This window comes from Siphateles boraxobius, unplaced genomic scaffold, assembly GCF_051911475.1.
Source record: "Siphateles boraxobius isolate OS27281-9 unplaced genomic scaffold, OSU_SipBor_1 3, whole genome shotgun sequence".
Lineage (NCBI taxonomy): Eukaryota > Metazoa > Chordata > Actinopteri > Cypriniformes > Leuciscidae > Siphateles > Siphateles boraxobius.
This window is the reverse complement of record NW_027508919.1, coordinates 2,219,769-2,237,336: the sequence shown is the minus strand read 5'-3', so window position 1 is coordinate 2,237,336 and position 17,568 is coordinate 2,219,769. Positions and strand designations below refer to the sequence as shown.

At 41.5% G+C, this 17,568-nt stretch overlaps 2 protein-coding genes across 2 annotated transcripts in view; one reads left to right on the top strand and one right to left on the bottom strand.

The window, feature by feature from the left end:
* Positions 1-9,059, top strand: part of LOC143756716 (uncharacterized) — a 71,689-nt gene extending 62,630 nt beyond the window's left edge. Inside the window, exon 7 of the mRNA XM_077247362.1 lies at positions 9,025-9,059. The gene's annotated coding sequence lies outside the window, so the exon portion shown is untranslated. The remainder of the gene's footprint in view (positions 1-9,024) is intronic.
* The window catches only part of LOC143756717 (uncharacterized), a 28,630-nt gene that overhangs the window by 971 nt on the left and 10,091 nt on the right, over positions 1-17,568 (bottom strand). Inside the window, exons 3-12 of the mRNA XM_077247364.1 lie at positions 16,783-16,934; positions 13,389-13,500; positions 2,563-2,722; positions 2,084-2,306; positions 1,868-1,994; positions 1,380-1,715; positions 1,036-1,152; positions 853-928; positions 487-744; positions 138-318 (exon numbers count right to left, since the gene is read on the bottom strand). Coding sequence (XP_077103479.1) covers positions 1,605-1,715; positions 1,868-1,994; positions 2,084-2,306; positions 2,563-2,722; positions 13,389-13,475 — 708 coding nt within the window. The 5' untranslated portion in view covers positions 13,476-13,500; positions 16,783-16,934 and the 3' untranslated portion in view covers positions 138-318; positions 487-744; positions 853-928; positions 1,036-1,152; positions 1,380-1,604. The remainder of the gene's footprint in view (positions 1-137; positions 319-486; positions 745-852; positions 929-1,035; positions 1,153-1,379; positions 1,716-1,867; positions 1,995-2,083; positions 2,307-2,562; positions 2,723-13,388; positions 13,501-16,782; positions 16,935-17,568) is intronic.

The window sequence follows — 17,568 nt, the reverse complement described above, 5'->3', positions numbered from 1 at the left end:
ATATAAAAAATATTTATACACAGTACACACACATATATTATGTAAACAAACTTTTATTTTGGATGTGATTAATCGTTGCCCAGCACTAAAAAAAATACCTAATTTTATTAGTATCGATACTTAAGTGATAACACTACCTGCTGTACATCCCAAGAAAAGAAAAGTCAGTGTGTTTGGGAGCAAAGTGCAGAATGAGGGAATGGTAGGCCCTCAGGGAGAATGTCTGATGCTGAGGCGACAATTGTCGAATATCGTTTAGCTACCAGTGCTTTCCTGGCAGCTACACTCTCCAGTTTAGTGGCTGCTGGACTGGTAATCCTGAATAAAACATGTTCTGTCATATAGTCTGTTGCATTTCATAACACAAGTAATTATTAGTACACATGGGGTTACGTATTGATAAAACCAAACTAAACTTAACAAGCACTGAAAAAAGTTTAGCCTCAAAACATTTGACATCTTTTAACATAGGCTACTATGTTGTACCTGGTTCAAGCCACTCCTTGTTTCTTGCCTCTCCTTCCAACGGTGGATGTGCGCAGCTGGTAAATGCAGGAGTGCTGTGTTCATGTATGTCCTGTACATGATTTATCATACTCTGCCATTTTGCCTGCATCTCATCTGGATCTCCTGTAGGGGTGGAAGCTGCGGTCCAGTAGAGATGGTTGATAATGGCTGGCCTCCACAGCTTCAGATCCTCACAGTCCCTCTCTTTTGCAGCAGCATCCAGTGCTTTCTGTACACCTGTTCCAGAGCAGACAAACAGAGCAGAGCAAACTAATTATTAGGAAAGTGAACTTAACTACAAAAAACAAGTCTGTTATATAGAACTACCAACATCACAATATATACTTTTCCCAATATGCCAGATGTCAAAGAAATGCCTTGTTCCTTCTGAACACATTTTCTCACGTACCCACTTGGCCACCTAAAACAAAGAACACACAAATTGATTTTATAGAACTTAGAATTTATTTTGAGTGATACTGTGCATGTCAATACTGTTCAGCTTTAGATCTCTCCTAGCATCATTACCTGCTGATTTCTGTCTGTTATCAGAGCAGACACTTGCATGTCTTGGTCCATCAGGAACTGCATACTCCGCTTTAGACCCTCTAGCTCACACCAAGAGCTGCTTGGGACTTCTGAGCTCTGTAAAATCAATTGATTATTACTGAACAGTATCAGTAATATCAGTAACTAAATCAGACACAAGATTTCTGTGTGACATCAACTTGGACAAGTTGAACATCCAAAACTTTGTTAATCCGATCCTCAATCAAGGAGTAGCTACCATATTTGGCACAGTGTCCAGGAGAATCTGATCTAAGAACGTCAAAAACAGTTACATTTAGAGGTTAATGCAAAAACACACTGACCTGTTCTACATCAGTGACGTGAGCTGTATCATTCTATCTGCAGTCACCAGACAGGATCAATCCACCTCCAGTCTCATTCAACTCCCTGATGATCCCCCTCTGCTCATTCCTCCAGGCCTGCACGATAGTAGGGATAGTGTAATAGCGCTGATGGCGGAAAAAAGTGCCGGGACTTATGCACTGCAGTCCAAACAGCTTCAGCATCCTGATGGTCTGAGTAGCCATTCAACCTGAGAAGTGGATGGCACCGCTGAGTAAAAGGTTGCAGGCAGGCATGTTTCGATGCACCTTTTCTTGGTTTTGCCAGTAACGCTCATAACCACAAGTTCCGCAGGCCTGACAGATGAGAGAAGATTCAAGACTCAAGCAGCTTTAAGATGAGGCAGTGAAATGCCTGTATAGTTAAGACACAAATAATTAATATACATACTGTACATTCACAATCTATAATTCAGCTCCTCACAGACAGTTGACAATTAAGACATTACCTGCTTAACTTTTATGAAGGTTCCTTCCGGGTGCATTATGTGTCCCTGGGTTTCCCCACAGCATGCAGGGCAAACCGTGAACAAGGACAGCAACTGCCTCTGCCAAACAATGAACTTGTCATCAGCACTGAAAACAAGAAAAGGAAAAAACACATTAATTCTGACTATGACATTTTTGATACACAATGAGAAACAGGTTAATAAAAAGGTTTTTACTTTGGGTCACTGAGAGATTCCAGCTCTTCTGGTTCCTCATCAGAGGACTCACTCAACATCTCCTCCCCTGGACTCCATGACATATCACCAGAATGGTTGATGATATCAGAAAATGACCATTCATCATTACTTTGTTCAGGACTGGCCAGTGGAGTAGATCTGCGATGCTCAAACCTTTCAGTTTGAGTCCCCACAGCCACCATCTGAGGCTTTACCTGAACAGCTTAGATGAAAGAGAATAATCTTAATAATTGTTCACCATTGTACATTCATTGGTAACAACACATGCACTATCTAATGCAACCCAGTACAAAATATCTTTTTCTAACATTATGAAATTCATAATTTTTAATGTTTACTGTCTGAAAAGTGTAAACTACAAAATAGTAACCATGGAGATCATGAAAAATGTTGACATGTAATCCTTATTTGTGATTGTATATGGCATGTATGGCGAATGCTAGATATAAGCTAACTACCTAATGAACGATGTAAACATCTTATGTTGCACTGTGATCCACGATGGACCACTACTGGCTCAGGGTCCATTGTAGAGATGTCTCCATCTCCATCATCTTCAGGATCTGAAGTGGCAGTTGCACCCGCCCTGTCTGTGCTGGCAACACTCTCTCCCAAAATCTGAAAACAGACAAAAATTACAACTTTGAACTTTAAAAAATGTAGTCATTTCATGAAAATCCCCCATTCGTGTATTATTTAAAGGGTTAGTTCACCCAAAAATTAAAATTAAGTCATTAATTACTCACCCCCATGCTGTACCAACCCCGTAAGACCTTCGTTCATCTTCGGAACACAAATTAAGATATTTTTGATTAAATCTGAGAGGTGGATCACGGCTACATAGGCTGCCAGAGGGAATGAAACTTGACGGCCCAGAAAGTCATTAAAGAACATGTTTAAATATTCCATGTGCCTACAGTGGCTCAACTATAAGTTTATCAAGCGACGAGAATACTTTTTTTCCGAAAAAAAAAACATAAATAACGACTTTATTCGACTATTCCTTTTCTTCCTTGTGGGCCTGAGACGAGAGTTCAAGAGATTTCCACGACGCATGCGCGAGAACTGAGAAGAGGACGTTCTTCTTCTAATACTTCTTGTTCAGTTCTCGCGCATTGACTCTCTTCGTCAAAATCCCATGCGAAATTCCATAAGATCTCCTTGGTTGTAGCTGTCCGGTGTGAAGTGTTTTTCACATACCACCGTGTGTCTTGTCACCGAGGAGGCAGCGAAATTGCTTCTCTTTGCCTGGACGCAGGGGCGTCATGCAAGCCAAAATTCTGGGGGGGCACAATCTGAGACGTTGCAATTGTTTTCTGACGGGTGATATGGATCATGTTAGGAGGGGTCTCCTTGAAAATGTTTAAATTCTGGCTGCTAAACATACCAATTCAATGCAGTTTGGGAGGGACAGAAATACCTTAACGGAGCTAGCAGCAACCCTCCTCTATCTGAGGACTAAGTTAAAGTATCTATTTTGTAAGTTTATGTAAAAGACAGGTTGATGAAAGAACTGTAAGCTCAAATTAAAAAGCTTTTGAAGTCTACTTCATTAAAGCATGTTTACACACACACTTACTGTACACTTAGGCCTACTACACATGATTTTAAAAACAGTACCATTGCAGTTTTTATGTTATGATATTAAATTGGTATGTGACCTAAGAACGATCTTACATTAAAGGTACATAAAGGTGCTGAGGTCTGACTTTGTGGTGATCTAGAATTAAGTTATTTTAATATTAATATGTGATGAAGGACTTTGAAACAAGTTTGACAGATTTCAGTGCTGAATAAGGTTAACACTACCCCGTTTATTTGAAAATGGTTAATATTTGACAGAAATGTAAAAAAGTAAACAAATCAAATGTAATATGTAACATTACTTTAGTAAAATCATTGAAATACTGTAGTTACACTGCTCATTATTATATGTTAAATAAGGAACTTGTAAAGAGTAATTTATGAGCTAACAGAAAAACTAGTAACTTGTACATTTAACCTATGGCTTATTGGCTTTGTATGGCAGGCAGTAACGTTAGCCAACTAGTTTACGGTTAGACTAGGCTAGCTATCGATAACGTTACACTTACACAACTTAAGTTAGTGCTCTGAATTCGCAGCTAATATCAAATCCATAACTTTTTGATCAAGTTAAAATTTCCAGGTTAACCACAAATAATCCCACTACCTTTTAATATCATCCGATAACTAATTCAATGCCGATTTGTTGCTTTGCCCACTTACCACTTCAAGACCATCTGTAGAACATTGCCAGCTCAACGTGCGAGACGAGTGAGTTGCTTGAACACACAGCAAAGATTCTAGAGCGATACACGTGTAGCGCTCTGGATATGATATACACAGACACCATATTAGGAAAAAGGGGCGGGCTGATGCTGACCGATTTATTACACATCCAGAAGAATATTTGAGTCGTTATAGGCTCTGGTATTATGGAGCATAATAGGAATAAAGTTGTGACAAAAAAAATGACCAGGGAGGAAAAATCTGAGGGGGCACTTTGAATGGGCATGACGCCACTGCCTGGACGAAACGTATCCAAGCACGGAAATCTTTGTGTTTCTTGTTTGGAAATCGGTGGACCCGATGACCAGACAAGTTGGAGTGGTTGCATCCAAAACAAACACAAGAATTCATCATTGTGACAATTCAAACCAACTCAACTATAACGATAACTACAAGCTCTATTTTCTGTTACTACCTCTCAGACTACGTAAACCCACACTGAGAACCAGCCAGGGCAGCAACGCCTACTTGTTTGCCTGTCGTTACGTCATATGACGCGTTCTCTGGAAAAGGGCGTTTTTTTTTAGCCTAGCTTAGAATAGGTACACTTTTTTCTTAATTTCTGCCTGTGGGTGTTGTAAAACATATGTATTCTTATGTATGTTTTTTTAAATTGACATTTTCATACAAGATTCTGTATAAATTAAGTTATACAATTAAATTGAAAGATGGCCTTTAACATCCTTCTGTGAACGGTAAGCCCCGCGCCTTCTTTAATCATTTTGACATTGAGCTAGACCGCTGAACCTTTTAGTCATCCTAACAACAAACAGAGCGGTGCATAATGGAGTGCATCATAGCAGCATCAAGAATATCAAATAGCTTATATTGAAGTGAATCTCTTATTTGCATCTTAAGTTTTTTGCCAATAATAATGAAATGTTTGCGAAAAGTGTAGAACTCGGTGAGCTCGCGCAAAACACATCTTCAGCACAGCGGCTCGTTTAAACGCCTCTGATTGGCCGACGCGTTCAACAGACATGTCTGTGATTGGCTATAATGCTCAACGCTGCAAAAGCACGTTGTAAGTACCTTTAATGCAAGCGGAAAAATATAAATAAAACTGTAATATGCACTTTTCATGATTAGGTAATCACGGCAGCTGTAATGTTATTCAAATTTTTTATCTGATTAATTGTTTTGCTCTATAAGAAAGACAAGGTAGCAAAATATTCGGGGCTTTACTAAAACATTCGGGGCTTAAAGGGTAACTAAACACTAAAACAACTTTTTTTAGTTAAAGGGGGGGTACAATTGTGTTTCATGTATTCAGAGTTGTTTACAGTGTTAAAGAGATGGATTCTCAAGCTAAACATGGCCAAAGTTTAAAAAAATATATTTTGGACAAATAACGGAGAATTTCCATAGACAGTAAAAGAAAATTTCTGTGCTGAAAATCTTACTTCCGGATTGGTACAATTTTCGCCTGGGTTTTTTTTTTCGATCGTGTATCCAATGACGTAGACGAGAGTGAAACTCCTTATATGAGCATTTCTCTCGGAAAAGCGCGCCCGCGCACACGTCGACCAGAGGAGAGCGAGACCGCGCACATCAACGCACTTCTTCAACAGGAAATCATCGGCAGCGCTGCATAGGAGTTGTTCAAGAATGTCTCCCAAAAAAGTGTGTTTTTGGATGTGAGGGAAAGCTTACCGTGTTCCGCTTCCCAAAGAACCCAGCGTTACAGGAACAGTGGATGCAGTTTGTTTTTCCGGGGCAGCAACGGAGTGTAGCAAGTGCGGTTGTGTGTTCTGGTAATTTCAGTGACAAATGTTATATTAACAAGGCCCAGGTCGACGCTGGATTTGCAAATCGTTTGCTATTGAAACGTGGAGCAGTCCCAGTGATAAAATACCCTATTCATGTAAGTACAACTGGATCAGATTTCTGTCTTTTGCGAGAAAGGTCTGACCATAGACATAATAAATACATAGACGCCCTATTGGCCGCTTTGGAACGTTGCTGCGATACGTCAACGCGTCCGCCATTTTGCGGAGGGCAAGACTGCGCTGTAAACAAATACAAGTAAACGGTGAGCTGCGGTTTTTCTGGATAAAAACAAAAAAGAAAATTACATTTATCAACTGATTTCAGTGGTAATTTTTAAATGTAATTTTAAATGTAATTTTTGTTTTTAATTTGATAAACGTATACGTGGTGTACAAAAAGTTCCATCTCTATTTATTTAAAATCTCAATAGTTAGACCGATTTATAAAACATTTTTTTTAAATAAGGAATTGTCAAAGCTCCGGCGTGTCATGTAGGCTATCTGGCTTTTTATTCTTGGATAAGAATTGTGAAGATATAATTAATTAGACTAGAGACATCAGAGCCAGCGGCAAACGTCAGAAGCACTAGCTGAGGTAAGGCTGTTCCAGGCTGGGTACATGAGAGCACTGAGCGCGCGCTGATCCCTGGATCTCAACTCCGAGACCGTCAAATCAAATTTTTAAATAGGCGCTATCTTTATAAATAAACCACATATTTGAGCTTTAAACAACTACATTGTCGACTGAAATACTATTAAAACTACATTTCGTGACACAATAACAGTAGTATTTTTAAATTTCGCGGCTTTTCTCCTCTGGACGTTACTATTACTAATTATATCATGACCAAATACAACCAGAAACAAATGTTCAGTCTTGCTTGTGAAAGATAATTTCACAAGCGATCTGGCGATTTGTCCAGCCCCAAGTGGCACACGAAACAGGCATTTTTCTCAATTCTCGCTATGAAAGCTACTAGGAAAGACTCAGGCCCAGACGGCATCGCATCTGCTTGTTTAAAATCCTGTGCTGACCAACTGGCCCCGGTCTTCACACAGATCTTCAATAGATCATTGGAGCAGTGTGAAGTTCCCTGCTGCTTCAAACGCTCCACTATCATTCCGGTCCCCAAAAACCCCAAAATCAATGGACTAATGACTACAGACCTGTCGCTCTCACGTCTGTGGTCATGAAGTCGTTTGAAAGACTGGTGTTGGCCCACCTGAAGGATATCACTGGACCCCTGCTGGATCCCTTTCAGTTTGCTTACAGAGCAAACAGGTCTGTGGATGATGCAGTCAACATGGGACTGCATTATATCCTGCAACATCTCGACAGACCTGGGACTTATGCAAGGATCCTCTTTGTGGACTTCAGTTCAGCCTTCAATACCATCATGCCTGATCTTCTCACAGCCAAACTGACCCAGCTCTCCATACCATCCTCGATCTGTCAGTGGATCTCCAGCTTCCTGACGGACCGCAGGCAGCGAGTGAGACTGGGGAAACACACATCCAGGACTCTCACCACCAGCACTGGCGCCCCTCAAGGGTGCGTTCTCTCCCCACTGCTCTTCTCCCTGTACACTAATGACTGCACTTCTAAAGACCCCACTGTCAAGCTCCTGAAATTTGCTGACGACACCACTGTCATTGGTCTCATCCGGAACGGTGACGAGTCTGCTTACAGACTGGAGGTTGAACAGCTGGCTGGCTGGTGCAGTTACAACAACCTTGAGCTGAACACGCTCAAAACAGTGGAGATGATCGTGGACTTCAGGAGGAACAGCCCAGCACTCCCCCCACTCACCATCATGAACAGCACTGTGGAAGCAGTGGAGTCATTCAGGTTCCTGGGCACTACCAACTCTCAGGATCTGAAGTGGGACAATCACATTGACTCCATTGTAAAAAAAGCCCAGCAGAGACTGTACTTCCTTCGCCAGCTGAGGAAGTTCAACTTGCCACAGGAGCTGCTGATTCAGTTCTACTCAGCCGTCATCGAGTCTGTCTTATGCACATCCATCACTGTCTGGTTTGGTTCAGCTACCAAATCAGACATCAGGAGACTACAACGGACAGTCCGGACTGCGGAGGGGATCATTGGTGCCCCCCTGCCAAACCTCCAGGACCTGTACTCTTCCAGAGTGAGGAAGAGAGCAGGTAAAATCATCACAGACTCCACTCACCCTGGTCACCTCCTGTTTGAACTGTTACCGTCAAGACGGAGACTTAGATCACTGGCCACAAGAACATCTCGGCACAGGAACAGTTTCTTCCCACAGGCCATTTCCCTCCTGAACAGTTAACACTCCTCCCAAGGCATATGCCTTTAAGTGCAATACTCCCACTGTTTAGTGCAATATCCTACAACTCAGGTGATACTTATACTTATATTTATATTTATTTATTATAATATTCAAAACACTGTAAATATGTTCATAATCTGTAAATCTGGAAATGTCTATTCTGACTTAACCTAACTGTGATACTTTTTATTCTCATATATTTATATTTTTATTCTTTATTCTTATAATTTGTAGTATTATGTTTCATGTTTCTTGTTGTATTTGTATAGTCCACTGGAAGCCTCAGGACCAAAACAAATTCCTTGTGTGTGCAAGCACACTTGGCAATAAAGCTCTTTCTGATTCTGATTCTGATTCTGATGAGAAGTATGAGAAAGTTGCCCTCCGCAATATGGCGGCGCCGTTGACGTACGCTCCAGCAGCCAATAGGGCGTCTATGTATTTATTATGTCTATGGGTCTGACTGGGATCATCCCTTTATGAGATGATGATAATGTGATGCTTTTAGAAAGAAAACGGGACTTTCCTGATTCTACAATGTTTTCATGGCGACGCCAACAATTGCGAAGATTTCAGATGATGGCAACTTTGCCAAACTTTCAGATATTATCCTATAATATTTTAATATGATCCTTATATTCTAAACGTTAAAAGCTCAAGTTGTAATAGCTGCCTAAGGCCTGGGACACACTGGCTGCGTGGCGTAAGCGATGCGTTTCTGTTGCGTGGCGGCTGCGTCGCGTTTTCTGTGTCTTTGCACATCAGAAGCGTGTCTGACGCGGCGCTGCTAACACGCATCATCACCCTTGCTCGACATATGGGAGAGAGTTGTGCAAGCCCTATACTTCATGTTAAGCATAAATATAAAGCCTACTGATAAAGACACTGTCAGCACAGCAGTATTGACAGCAAAATAGACTACAGAATATTTCGTTCTGTATTGACAGGTGCAATATTTGAAAATTGATAATTAGGCCTATTTATTTATTTACTTTTAAATTAGGCCTATATTTATATCTAAATTTGTCAAAAAATGTAATTTATTAATATGTATTCGTGTACAAAATAAGATATAATTTAAGATTTAAGATTTGCTATCCGTGCTTTTACACTTCTGCTTGTATTTGCAGTTTTTTTTTTTTGAAGATGTTTAACACGTTTAGCCACGTGTGCTGTGATTCAGCAGAACTCGAGTGTTAAGGTCTGAGAAAAATTAAGGCTCAACTCGTAAATAGCTTCTCTTCAGAGTATGGTGGTGTTTATTTACAAGTGCACCGAAAGCTGAATAAACCAGCAGTGATCTCAGGTATAGGTCTCTGAAGGAGAGTAATAGGATTTACCAGATCAGTGAGCGGGGTCATAAACAGGGGTGTTTTAAAAAGCATAAACTGATTTGCTGAAGTCACAGTTAGGGTTTAGGAGTCGGGTCGGATGAAGGGCATCATTTTCATTGCATGATTTATAAACACCCACCAGATTGAAAACTCCCACAAATTTAGAAACACTCATTATTGTTCCGCAGAGACCCCATACTCAGTGAAGACACAAGTGTACAGTCCCGTAAAACAACGTCAAAAAATTAATCAAAGATATTTAACTATAAAATATTTACACTGATTCATGAGTATCCACAATGAAGGGTTTTTATTACAGGCGAGTTGAGAGCACAAATCACCAAATCTTTTAGTGGTCAGCAGGGCTCTCAAGTTTTATCAAAAGTTTAGAGTGAGATTTAGGGGAGGAGCCACCCAAATATTTGCAGCAGCGGTCCCTCGACCCAACCAAATTCGCTTCAATTTTTGCTAGCAGTTCAATTTTGCCTATTGTTCATAATTGACCAGCACAAATGGAAATTATAACAATTGTTAAATCTGATAAAAAGACAAATTCATCCAACTAAAATAAATAGTTATATTTAAAAAATACAAATTTATTGAAAAATAAAAATAAATGTGACCCCTAACAAGCCAACTGAACATCAGTGCTCAATGTACATAACATTGTGTCATAACAACTTGCCCTGAGCATGTATGTCAAGACCCAAACCGGTCACCTTGGGGTCATCGGATGCCCATTTTCCACAAGTTGGTATGATTCTTTTGGGTCTTCATGTAAAGTTTGTAACATACTTTGGTTAAAATTTCTCAATGGTTGTGTAAAACAACACCCTTTTTACCTCTTCAAAAACAGCTCTGTTCACAGTGACCCGTTTCGGTACATGTCTCTTTAAATGATAATGAGCAACAACTTTTTGGCTTTTTGAGGATTAAAAAAAAGTGAATGGATTTTTTTCATTGCATGGTGATTGTGTCCAGACACTGCAAAGACACATTTATTTGCAAATACCATATAAAAGTGTATTTTGCATCCAATGACCCCTTTAAAAGCAGTTGGAGAGTTTTTGAATGCATCAAAAATAATTTAGCACGAATTTGGCTATTCTCAAGGTCGGACATCCGGGACTTTTACTCCCATAATGCACTGCGCGCGCATAGCAACGCGGCGAAGGGTAAAACAAACAAGCGCCCGCCATTAAGCAACACGAAAGCGGAAGATAAAAGCGCCGAGAATCATGCCTAAAAACTGCTGTGTTGTTAGTTGCACAAACAACAGCGTAAAGAGAAGTGACCTCAAGTTTTACATGATACCTAGCGAGGCAACTGAGCCAGAAAGGAGAGAGAAATGGCTCCAGGCGATTGGACGAGGTGTTAGTTCAATACAAATACAAATGTAATTTAAACATGACTGCAAGTGTAGGACACATGGTATGTACACATGGTGTTCATACCAGGGGATTTGATGAGGTAATTATATATATCTGGATACTCGAGCCTGGGCCATGCCTTTGGGTTGTTCTCCCAGGACTCAGCTGGATGCCGATAGGGACAAGATTGCAATTCTAAACCTACAAGCGACAGCTTTCTGTGGTACCTTGTCAATGCAGGCGCTAGCAGACTGTCTATATATTGATAAGACATTCTGTAATAGAAGAAGAAAATCTGTATTCATATAGCTGCTAGCGCCTTTCACAGAGATGTAACGTTAGCTAGTCACAAAGCGCGTTACGTGAGTGTTTTATTACATTCACTTCAGTTCTCACAACCGACATACATTCGCATACACAGATATCATTCATCATTAATACAAAGTAGTCCGTTAGTATCCATAACTGACATAATCCACAGCAAAACTTCTGTGAATAGATACCTTTTTGATTTGCCTCTGGCTTTGCCTTAGGTTTGTTTTACCCTTCGCGGCTTGTTGCTATGCAGGTCACATGATTTGTGACGTAACGCCGACCAAGAGAATACTCCTCAACATCAGCTCTCTCTGTCTTTGATCACAGGCAAGAGATATCGTTCAGGAATCGTAAAATCAAAATGCTAAAAAAAGAAAAAAAGAAAAGAAAATGTCCGCATACCACATTCATCAGATCGTGCTCTTTCAACTTCCACTCCGTGTGTGCGCGTGTTGTCTAGTAACGAACGATGCAGCGGGAACACATAATTTACCCGGAAACAACTAATTCTAATTTCTGATTGGCTGGTAGCTAGCATTTAAATCTGTAACTCGAGACAGATGCTATGAACTCGGCAGAGAACTTCCCTCCGTTTGCCTGCGCCTCGTCCATTAATTGTATAGCGGGACAAGTTCCCTTACTCCTCAGCGTGAGAAATACAAGGTGTGGCGTGTGAACGGGTTGAAATGCGTGTGTCTCACGCCCAATGCGTGAGACTTGAGAGCCCAGGGTCAGCATGACGATTTATTCAGATTTAGCATATTAATGATGTCACAGAATACATGAGCTTGTGTTTGACGTCACAGCCCCCAGCGACACGGCTAACATAAAACTCATGATTTTACTATAAAGCATGTGTGATAGACTGTGTGTGATATGTCCAGAGGGAATAACAGAAGGGAATGTGGGAATTGTACTGCCGTTCCCAGCGGTGAAGATCATTTCTTCACACGTGCATTTATCTCAGGGTTTCCCATACGTTCATTTGTTTGTGGCGGCCCGCCACAAATTGATTTCCGAAATTTTTTTTTTTTTTTTTTTTTTTTTTTTTTACTAAGCCTATTTAAATCGTATTTCATTGCAGAGCGCCGTAGCGCATTCGCGCAGCACTGATCTCTCTCTCTCTCTCTCTCTCTCTCACTCTCTCACTCCCGTACCTCTCGCGCTCTCTCTCCCTCAAGCCTAGTTTATACTTTCGCCTGGCTCTGCAGCGCGAGCCTCCGCTGCCTGCGCGCGCACCTCCCCAAAAGGACAAGGCGTTTATACTTGACGCGCTCGCCGTTGTACTATTCTTTGACATGACATGAGGTGACGGAATAATTGCCCTCTAAACCACCATGAATCAGTGGTGAGAGGAAGGAAAGTACACAGGTGAATGTTTATTTTAGTACACTTCAACCATAATTAAAAGGGCATATGTCAGCTATTGTTGGCTCATTTTGTAAATTTAAGCAACTACTAGACCCACAAACTGGGTAGCCTACCGGTGTGATAAGGTGCTCGGCCATATTCGCCTCGAAGTCGTGTATCTTCGGATGAGGCGCCGTGCGCGATGTCAAAAAGTGACGTGCACACCGCCAGGCGAAATGGGGTCTTGCGCAATGACGTCTTTTTTGCCGCGCTCACCTTCGCGCTCGTGTGGATGCGTCGAGTATAAACAAGGCTTCATTCACGCGCTCTCACCCCCCCTATTCTTTAAGAATTGTAAATTGAGTCTGTGTTGACACTTTTAAGATGTTTTTAACTTTTAACTTGGATGCTTTCACTTTTAACTTTTTGCTATAGATTTAAGTTAATGAAAATAAAACTGTTTGAAACTAACCTTTGCTGTCAAAAGATGCAAGCTCATTTCTGTATTTGAGTTGATGTTACAATACCTGATGGCCACTAGAGGGCACCCCTGTGTTGGGGTTTGTTGTTGTTGCAGTGTGCCGAATAAACCAGTCTAAAAACAGTGCAGACATGTCTCCGGTTTCCCTCGTGGATATTCTGAAACACAACAGAATAATATATATTATAATAGCATATTGATGCAGACATAATATAAATTGGCGACGAGAATAAAGGACCCAATATCGAGTCATCGGTCGAGCGAAAAGGATGGCTACGATCATCGGACAGGTCGAGGCATTCGACGAGGCAAGAGACCAATGACCTACGTATGTTGAACGTTTTGAACACTTTGTAGAGGCGAATGGCATTGGTGAAGGGAAAAGAGTGCCAGTGTTTCTCAGTGTAATGGGGGCATTGACTTATGGACTTTTAGTCTCATTGCACCAGTTAAGCCCGGGACTATGGAATATGTTGAGATTGTGAACACCCTCCAAGCACATTTTCCCCCAGGCCCATTGTGATTGCAGAGAGGTTCAAATTTCACAAATGAAATCAAGCAGAGGGGGAAAGTGTCGCACAATACGTGGCGGTGTTAAATAAACTGGCGGAGCACTGTGAGTTTGGCGAAAATCTAAATGACGCACTGCGAGACCGATTCGTGTGTGGCCTGAGTAGCGAGTCAATACAAAGGAAGCTATTGAATAAGACAGAGGAGAAAGCATTTAGAACTACAGGAAAAGGAAAAAGTGGAAAATGGAAGGGACAGACTAAGAAAAGACCAATTCACCGAGTGGATGGTAATATGGAAAAGAGTGAGGAAGAGACAAATTCGGACACGGAACTGACATTACACAAAGTGACAGCAACACTGCACAATTCTCCACAGGTGAACAAAAGGAAAAGTGAAACTGATTTAGTGTCATCTGTAATGAAAGTACAACCAAAAATTGAGGGATTGCCAATTGATATGGAAGTGGATACTGGGGCGGCGGTCTCTATTATTTCGAGTGAACTGTACAGAGATAAACTGAGCCATGTTCGATTACGCCAGACGAACGTTGTCCTCAAGACGTATACAGGCGAAGTCATTTCACCAGAAGGCGTCATCAAAGTGCGTGTCAAGCTAAGCAGACAAAGTGTACGCTTACCTTTGTATGTTGTTACAGGAAACGCAGCTTCTCTGTTGGGACGAGAATGGTTTCGCAGAATTCGCCTAGATTGGCATGAGATCAAAACGGTACGAGCAGTGCATCAAGTTATTGAAGGGACATTTGACAGTCTTTTAAAAAGGTATGCAAAAGTATTCAGAGAAGACCTAGGGACATTCAATGAGTATACAGCTACCTTAAGTCTGAAACCAGGAAGCCAACCAAGATTTTTCCAAGCTCGAGTGGTACCGTATGCCATCAGACCCAAGGTGGAAGAAGAAATGGATCGATTACTGAAACAAGGAATCATTTCACCTGTGCGATTCAGTGAATGGGCAACCCCGATTGTATAAATAAAATTATACAAAAAATTATAAAATAAAATTAATAAAAAAGGGTGGCAATGTTAGAATCTGTGGTGATTTCAAAATAACAGTGAATCCAGTTCTGTGTGCAGAACATTATCCATTACCCCGAATTGAAGATTTGTTTGCTTCACTGGCTGGGGGACAGAGATTTAGCAAACTAGACCTTTCACATGCCTACCTACAGATTCCTGTGCATGAAGATTCACGTAAATATCTTACCATCACAACCCACAAGGGGATGTTTGTATACAACAGATTACCCTTCGGCATCACTTCAGCTCCATCGATATTTCAAGTCCCCAGACAAACTGCGTGCCATCGCCGAAGCACCAGCTCCTGTTAATGTTAACCAACTTCGATCTTTTCTGGGACTGATTAATTACTATTCAAGATTTGTGCCAAATATGGCCACAGTTCTTCACCCCCTGAACGCAATGCTACACAAGGAGGTAAAATGGAAGTGGTCGCCAGATTGTGAGAAAGCGTTTCAAGATGCTAAAACACAACTGTTAACTCCCAGTGTACTCACACATTATGATCCAAGACTCCCAGTGCGTTTGGCCTGTGAAGCTTCACCATACGGGGTGGGAGCCGTACTTTCCCACAGGATGCCAGATGGGCAGGAAAGACCCATAGCCTTTGCGTCCAGAACTCTGAGTAAATCTGAGCAAAATTATGCGCAACTTGAACGCGAAGCACTAGGAATCATTTTTGGAGTAAGGAAGTTTCATACTTATCTGTATGGACGTCACTTCACATTATTAACAGACCATCGTCCACTTACCACCATACTCCATCCTAACAAAGCAACTCCATCCATGGCGGCTGCACGGCTTCAGAGGTGGGCTCTTCTGCTGGCTGCACATTACTACACAATTCAATACAGAAGTGCTACTGACCATGGGAATGCGGATGCATTATCGCGATTGCCACTGCCGTTACAACACAGAGATAGAAAAGATGCAGTGGATGCTTACCTCATAAAAAAAATGGATGCACTTCCAGTGTGTAGCAGCGACATCAGTAAAGGAACCAGAGTGGATCCGATCCTCTGTCGTGTGAAGGAGATGGTATCCACAGGATCATTTCCATCTACAAAAGATTCGGAAAATGTATTAAAACCATACCTCACAAGGAAGGAGGAACTCTCTCTGATGCAGGACTGCCTGATGTGGGGACAGCGAGTTATCGTTCCACCAAACCTGAGACAACGAGTGTTGGAGGATTTACACACAGGACACCCAGGTGTGGTGAAAATGAAGGCTCTAGCACGTAGCTACATCTGGTGGCCAAATATTGACTCACAAATTGAAGAAAAATCAAAGACATGCACGTCCTGTCAACAAAATCAAAAATCTCCATGTCTCTCACCTCTACATCCCTGGGCATGGCCAGAGGCTCCTTGGCAGCGAATTCACATCGACTTTGCTGATCCATTTGAAGGACGAATGTTTCTGGTAGTTGTTGACTCGCACGCAAAATGGCCAGAAGTTCATGTGATGGATTCGACAACTTCCTCCAAGACAATTCAAGTGCTGCGTGGTCTATTCAGTCGCTACGGTATATCTGAAACACTGGTCAGCGACAATGGCCCACAATTTACTTGAGAGGAGTTTGGATGTTTTCTGAAAACAAATGGTGTTAAACGCATCCGCTCTGCACCATTCCACCCAGCCACCAACGGGCTGGCTGAGCGTTTCGTTCAGACCTTTAAACATTCATTGAAAGCATCCAAAGAACCAGTACCATTACAGCAGAGATTGGACTCTTTCTTGTTACAGTACAGGAATACACCAAATAGCACGACTAAAGAAACACCTGCTATGTTATTCTTGCAACGCAGATTGAGGACACGACTAGATCTACTGAAACCAAGTGTGAAACTGACCGTGGAGCAAGTACAAAAAGTTCAGTGTTCTTACCGTGCCCTCCATGCCAAACACAGAGACTTCAAGGTGGGTGATTCGGTGCTGGTCAGAGATTATCGACGGGGAGAGGAGAAGTGGAAAACCGGTACTGTTTCTTCTCCGTCAGGACCAGTGTCGTACACAGTGCAGGTGGACAGTTCACAAAGCTGGAAAAGACATTCAGATCAAATGTTAGACTGTCATCCAGAAATTACAAAAAACACAGAACCACTGTCATCAGAGAACAGCACGTCACAAACACTGGATATTATGGGGCCATAACTGCCTTTAACATCTAATGACACTGAACCACATACTTTAGATCAGCAGGTAGCCAGGCTTGTTGAGCCAGCTACTGCTTCTTCCCCAAATGTGAGAAGATTTCCTGTTAGAACCCGTAAACCACCTAACAGACTTGATCTGTAAAATGTGTAAATGTTCTATACACTGTTGAATGTGTTTAAAGTGTTACTTACTTGTGAGTGAGTAGTTAAGCTACGTCACTTGATCCTCATCAATTTGCATATAGGGAGAACAGGTCTGTTGAAGAAGCAGTTTCTCTTTGTACTCATAATATTCTTCAACATTTGGAGGGGCCAGCTACATATGCACGGGGTCTGTTTATTGATTTTAGTTCTGCTTTTAATATTATTATACCAATGAGATTGTGTGACAAACTTCTGGGGTTGGGGGTTAAGGGGTCCATATGTAAGTGGATTCTAGACTTTTTAACTGATAGATCTCAAGTGGTTAAGGTTAATGACCTTTTGTCAAAATCAATGTCCACCAGCAGTGTGCATT